Raw genomic sequence first — 7,198 nt, forward strand, 5'->3', positions numbered from 1 at the left:
GGGAAGTGTTCCTGGTTCTAGTTGACCTAATTAATGCAGCATTAATTAGCAGATTTTAATTACAGAACTGTGATAATGTGTTACATTTTGTAATTTCTGTAAGCCAGGTCACAGAGATGCGTCTTTAATCTAAATTTAAACTGACAGAGTTTGTCTGCCTCCCGAACAACGCCAGCAAGTCCTGTTCCAGAGTTTGGGCACTATATAGGAAAATAATCTACCACCCTCAGTCGATTTTAATATTCTAGGTATTATCAAATGGCCATGGTTTTGAGATCGCAGCGTCACAAAGGACTAAAAGTCCTTGCTCAAGAACTGAGGAACTAAAGCCTTCAGGGCTATATATGTAATAAGCATTGTTTTAAAATGTATACACATTTTAATAGGGAGCCGGTGCTTTCTAAAAAATATAATCCCAAAGTGGATTATAATAAATGGGCATGGCAACACTGGATTTGAGCCTCCAAAACATGCAACATAATAAGAATGTTACTTTATTGCTAGCTTATCTCAAGTTCTCAGGGCTTTATACCTATTTGAATTTGAAATTTTAATTTTATATAATTTTCCCAATACAGGGAAACTTGCTGCGTTTTACGTCAAATATCTAAATACGTGTGAACTCAAAACGTGCTGTTTGTCACAAGCCATATAAGGTCGCACAAAACGGCGCCTTTAAGACAGTGGGCTCCGCCTACGTCTGACGTAACAGTCCTTATAAATAGTTTATAGCTCGCTGCTTTCCGCGATGAAAGCGCCAAGTAGAGCAGCAGAATATATTATTACACGTGCGTTTTGTTTAATTTATTGTTGTGTAAGTTTTTTGAAGATACTCCGGGATTACTGACAGCACTCGTCTAAACTGAACTGGATATAAGAGAGCACCTATAAACATAACCCTGCGAAACATTTATCCTGTAAGTAACGTTAGCTTTAAATATTTTAAAGTTGCGTATGTTTTTAGATTCATCATACAGATGAATATGTCAAAATGTTCAGTGCAATTCACAGTTTATGTGCAACTCCGATTATGACTGTTCTTTGGACTGGGATATAGTACGAGATGAGTCGCACCTGAGTCAGAAAGGGTTTGTCAGTGGGTGTGTGTTGAAATAGATGTAGAAAACCTGTCCACATATCAGAATGATCTTTATTATTTCCACTGCAATTTCGCATTTTACAAGCTGCCCTACGTCACTCTAGGGAACTGTTTACAAGACTGCAACCAGTTGAGTACGATCTGTCCTGTGTTGTAGTAACCTAGTTTATCATTGACCACAGCTCAATGAACTCGTGCACGTCCTCTGTTATTGGTTCATCGCGAGCGCGCCTGAACAGCCTCGTGCCTCCAGTTGATTCTGCTTTTCTGTTACCTATTTCTTTTTTTACTCGCATTTGAACCCCGCCAGCAATGCACAGATAAAAGTATCAATTATCATTGCATACCAACATTCATTACTAGCTATACATCTAATCAAAGTATCCACTGTATGTTTCTGTTTTGTTTAGGTGTTGATCTTTCTTGTTTACAGTCTGTCACTTAGGCCTATTGTTTTAGAGGGGATTGAAATCTCTTTAGTTAAGTGGGAGTGTCTAATGGGCGTTGATATTATTGCATATATTATTATGTAATTATATCATTAGGAGGAAGAATTAAGATGAGGTACAGTGAAGTATAAAAATTACTGAGTGAAAAAGTTTAGAGACATACACCAGCATATAGTACTTATAGATCTTTATAATTTACTTTTTTTTTCAGCCAAGATAAATACTTCTTAAAATATTAATAAACAGCCATATTGAAAAACAAATAAAAGCTAACTTTCTTGTAAAATGTATAATATGATATAATATAATGCAGTACAATATGAATGCACTGCAATCAAATATTTTCCTATCTGAATAATATGATATCAGGGATATAATCTGATCTAGGCTAATATCCAATTTAACAGAATGTTAACACACACACACACAAGATAACACCGGTCTTTTTTTCTGATACTTGGTAGACTTTTATGGACTGTGATTAGACATACAACAAATTATGAATGTTTGTATGCTATGACAATATCTAAATTTCTAGTTCCACATTGCTTGCAAGGTTTCATATGCTTGTGTGTGTGTGTATGTATGTATGTATGTATGTATGTATATATATATATATATATATATATATATATATATATATATATATATATATATATATATATATATATATATATTATTATTATTTTTTAATTTATTTATTTTAACCACACTTTGTTTGGGCCAGATTAAAAACAGAAACTACTGTAAAAAGTGCATTTATTTCCTGTTCTGTGTTGAAAATTGAAAGCTTAATTTTGTGTTGTTATGTGGTGTTAGGTTGTGTAGTGGATGCTTTATATCATAGTAGATGTTGTTCCTCTGAGTAGTGGATCAGTATGTCCTCTTTGGCTGCTGTCCCAGGCCCCCGCTGGTGACGTCCTCACACCTCTTTCATGCCTTTATGGAAAGGCTTTAACCTCACGGATAAGAGCTGACTGATGTTGAAAATGCACAGGCACTCTTCCCAACGCAAACACACAAAGAACCATTTATGCTTTAGCATCGCATCTGCATGGAGGTCTTTACTGGGAGAATTGTCGATTGTTAGTTTCTGCCTTTCACGGTTTTGACTGAGGCAAAGCAGAGGCCGAGCATGTGATGAGTTGCATAATGGAGCCTGCATGGGTATTTCATTGATTACATTCTGACTTGCACCCAGGCATTCCAGCACATTTCTCACTGAATGGTTTTGTTTTCTAGTACAGATGCTTTATTGTGTTTTGGTGTAATGTCTTAAAGAACTGATGTTGCATCACCGCAGCTTCATAGCTGAGCTGTTTGTTATATCTGCCTGCCCATGTATAACAATAGAAAAACTGCATTAAAAAAATAATCTGAAGTCACGTGTGTCTTTTGCAAGACAACCCATTTCTTCAAAGAACATTGTAGCGTAATGTTTTTGTGTTTTTTAAATAGGTAATTTAGATTTTAATTGGGTGTTCATTGCTTTATAAAATAGTATTATGAAAACCCATTTGCTATGTTAATATATTAATTTAATGCTAAAGCTGAATTTTCAGCAGCCATTACTCTAGTCTTAAGTCTCACATGATCCTTCAGAAATCATTCTTTGATTTGGTGCTCAAAAAACACTTTTTTTTTTTTTTTTTTTTTTTTTTTTTTTAATATCAGTGTGGAATTTTTATTCATTTATTTCATGCTTTAATATTTTTGTTAGGGATGTGCATTTTTCAAAAATATTGTATTCCAATATATGGGCTCATAAAGAAATGAACATTAGAATACTCATTTAAATGAGGTTTAATGAGAAAGATGTTTTTAATAATCAAGTTTTTGTCATGATTTATGTACATTATGCACAACAATGTTCTACAACAAAGTTAAGTTATATCTCAAGGTTTTATTTGGTTGAAAACGTGTGTAAACAAAAATATAAAGAACAGAAGCATTCAAGCTCAAGCAGAGCAAACATATGTTTATTTATTTGAAATTGAAATCTTTTGTAGCATCATACATGTTGATACTATCACTTTTGATCAATTTAGTGCAAGGTTCCTTATATCTTACTCTTATCAAACTCCGCTACCATTTTTCAAAAAAAAAAATTGACAATAAAAATTTCTCTTATCAACTACTGTATATTAAAACAACTTTTTCTTTCTTCATACAGTTTTTCCCATTGCTGTTGGAAAGGTGGAGCATAGAAGGCCTGATTTGGTTACCCATGGCTGGATTATGAGTTCTGCAGGTTCAAGGAAGGTGGAGACCCCCACGGGCCTGAACTAGCCTCCACTCTCTTTTACATTATGGCCTCAGCCCAACCATGCTGGGATCAACACAATGACCACCACACCATGGATAAGTGAGTGTGAGCTGCGGTCCTCAGCTCAACTGGCTGTGTTGAATATTGCGAGATCTACTTCTCCAGTCACCAGAATTGACACCTTCCTTTTTTTTTTTTTGTCTGTTGTAGGCTGTTTTTTGGATTTGGTTCGGAGTCCATGGACCACAGCTTGAGAATGTATCAGCAAAACTCTGCAAACGTGGGCTTTGAAAGTAAGTGAGCACTTGATATTGAATTTTATCAACTATATCACAATCTAGTCACCCTCTGTTCTCGCAGCCTGCTGCGGATGTTTCTCAGGAAGCGCAGAAGGTTATAGGAAGTGTACAATTGTCATTTGCTCTGCTGATAAGTGAATCCCTTGATAAACTCTGTGTTGAGGCTGACACCATTTTAAGAGATGGAGTCATTGGAAAAAATACCTTAAATGAGCTGCCGTTTTCAAGGGTTTGTGCTAAATCTTTTCTTTTTTTTTTTTCCAGGAAAGATGTCTGGCTCCTATTCTCCATGTCTAACTCCCAAGACCCCAAATTCTACACAGCTGCTGTTTTCCTCTCAGTGCCACCCACCTGCAGGAGACCAGGTGGTTCCGTCCTTACAGAAACTGTCTGTTTACGAACACATACCGCCATGTTCGCCCAGGAGAACAACTAAGCCCCTCCCACCCCTCCCGGACATAGGCGACCTGTCTTCTGATGAAGCAGAAGATGATGAGGTGGAGTTTTTCTCCAGTACATCTGAGAGCCAATGTCTGGTGCCTAAAACCCCGTCCTTCCAGTACGGCTTGCCAGGGAGGCGCAGTTTTCGGGGAAAAGGTCAGATAAACTTTGCGTATCATGCAGGACCTCAATGGGAGCACACGGTTACAGCGAACCAAGACAGACCCCAGCGCCGGCTGCATCGCTCCAATTCTGGCCCTGCCGGATCCTATAAAGCCACCAACTTCAGACCGAACAGCCTTCACCGTTCGCCTCACAGCCACCCGCAGGAGAAACCCGAAGTCCCGCCTCGTGTCCCAATCCGTCCTCGCTTCAGTGAAAGCACAGACAGCAGGCGGCCATCAACAAGTGACTTTGATGCAGACAAACCTCCTGAAGTGCCACCAAGGGAGCCCATTTCTCAGGTCATACCACGTGCCATTAGTCCAAAAAGTCTCCCGATTTATGTCAATGGGGTAATGCCTCCTACTCAGAGCTTTGCTCCCTATCCGGAGTACGTCAGTAAGGCTCAACACAAGCAGAGCTGTGAGGGCTTGCCAGATCCCCGGAGCCCCTGTATTCTGCCCATCATGGAAGATGGGAAGAAAGTCAGCAGTACCCATTACTTCCTCCTCCCTCATCGGCCCGGGTACTTGGACAAGTTTGAGAGGTTTTTCAAAGAATCGGACTCCTAGTGATTATTAGTGACTGAGTGGTTGGTTGTTTGCTTGTTTAAAATGGAAATAAGAAAGGCTGGACATAAACTGATATGTTGTTTGACTGAACTGATTCTTCAGTGTTACGAATTAATGGTCTGTTTAAGTTTTGGATAAGTATGTATTTGGACTACACACAAAGAAAAACAAAAAGAATTGGTTTACCACTGCTGGAAACTACAGAACAGCTCTGAAAGTGTCCTTTGTTGGAACAGATGCACGATTAATCAAAATGAAACCGAAGTTGGGGTTTTACAGTCTCCCTGTGGTTTTCTGCTAAAACAAAATCTAGGGTAGCTGGTTTAACAGTTGAAAAGAAGAAATTAAGACATTAAATTAAGCCATAAATGTTAGTATTTTAATTTTAAAGTTGTTATGTAAAAAAAGACCATTAGTAATAAATACATTATACTTTACAGTGAGCTATTACAATAGCAATATTTCTTGTTTTGCTTGTGTTGTTATTATTATAGTCTTATTGATTAGCACAGCAAACCTGGAGCTTTTTTTAAATGCATTTTAAATTACAATTGGGTTGCTTCCCTCGAATCATGCCACCCTATTTATTGAGGTCCATGTTCCTTGTTGTACTGTTTCCTTGCTGTATTGTTAAATAAGAGTGTGCAGGATCCTCTAATGAAGGAATAGGATTAACTGTTACACCGTTAACACTGTGTTACCAGAGTATAAGCTGGTTTTATTTTTATTTTTTTCCTCTCTGTAACATGGAATGGTAAATGTGCATGTTTATTTCCTATTAAGACATTATACACCAACAGTATGAATTCATATATTGTTGAAAAATGACAAGACTAGTATTAGTAATAGTACTCACCTGAATTACAGATAATTAAGAGCTGCTTTTATTGGTCGAGGACTATGCCATGTGATTTACACCTGTGAAAAGCGTGATGACCAAAAAGACCCAGTACTAATGTAGTGGCATAAATGGAAAGGTCTGGGCACAGGGGTTAGTATTCTACCTTTCATGTGAAGAATGCATTTTGCTATTTAAGAATTTTTTTTTTTTTTTTGGCCATTCAGATGTGACAAATAGATTAATCATTTGATTTTTAAAGAATGTCACTTATAGTTGCATTTTGCTAAGTGAAAATGAATTCATTTGTGTTTTATTGTGTTTTTTTTATTCTTCTTTGGTCACGTCTGTTACAAGGGCAGAAATGCCACTGCCTTGCTGTTTGGTGTCCAACTGCAGGACACTTGGTGTAAATGGCTATTTTTATTTTATTTTACCGTTTATCATGAAGTTAAAGCCTAGTCTTTTTATAATCCTGACATTATCAGACCAGTAACTGTTTACGTTTTCAGCTACTTGTTTTGTCCATCCAACAAAATGACTTGGATATTTTCTGTGTGAAGGCTAATGTTAACTGACTTTGTTTCATCTGCTGAGGAAACATGCACTTCTAAAATGTACAGTATTTGGTTTAGTTTTTCCACACCAGACTATTTAAATAAAGTAACTTATTTATACAACGATTTCTTGAATTGTTTTAATTGCAGTGTGTTGAATTTATTATATCCTGGGGTTTTAAATAAACTCTTCATGGCAAGCCTTGTCATATGCTATCAAAGGACACACAACACTATCTCTCTCTCTCTCTCTCTATACAATCAGTTGATGATTCACCTTTTTTTTTTTTTTTGATCAAGCCAGTCTGTTCAAGTCAAGTCTGGTTAATGAGTATGAGGTGATGATGAGGCTTTATTGTGAATGCTGTGTCTTTATCTCTGTGTTGTTTAATCAAAGCTGTGATAGTGAGAAGACTTTTAAGCTTTTGAAACTAAAGCCTGAGTCACATCCTTTAAAATACGACAACATCAAAGCGCGTAAAGTTACAGGAAAGTGGAATATTTCTGCAGTAAGC

At 37.0% G+C, this 7,198-nt stretch overlaps 1 protein-coding gene across 1 annotated transcript; it reads left to right on the plus strand.

Annotated features, from left to right (window-relative positions):
• The first annotated feature begins 677 nt into the window (after positions 1-677).
• Positions 678-6,806, plus strand: LOC128012003 (ERBB receptor feedback inhibitor 1). Its single transcript, XM_052594856.1, has 4 exons — positions 678-917; positions 3,722-3,913; positions 4,025-4,107; positions 4,378-6,806. Exons 2-4 carry the CDS (start codon positions 3,858-3,860, stop codon positions 5,286-5,288), a joined length of 1,050 nt encoding a protein of 349 aa, XP_052450816.1. The 5' UTR covers positions 678-917; positions 3,722-3,857; the 3' UTR covers positions 5,289-6,806.
• Positions 6,807-7,198: the final 392 nt, after the last annotated feature.

This window comes from Carassius gibelio, chromosome B23, assembly GCF_023724105.1.
Source record: "Carassius gibelio isolate Cgi1373 ecotype wild population from Czech Republic chromosome B23, carGib1.2-hapl.c, whole genome shotgun sequence".
NCBI classification, from domain to species: domain Eukaryota; kingdom Metazoa; phylum Chordata; class Actinopteri; order Cypriniformes; family Cyprinidae; genus Carassius; species Carassius gibelio.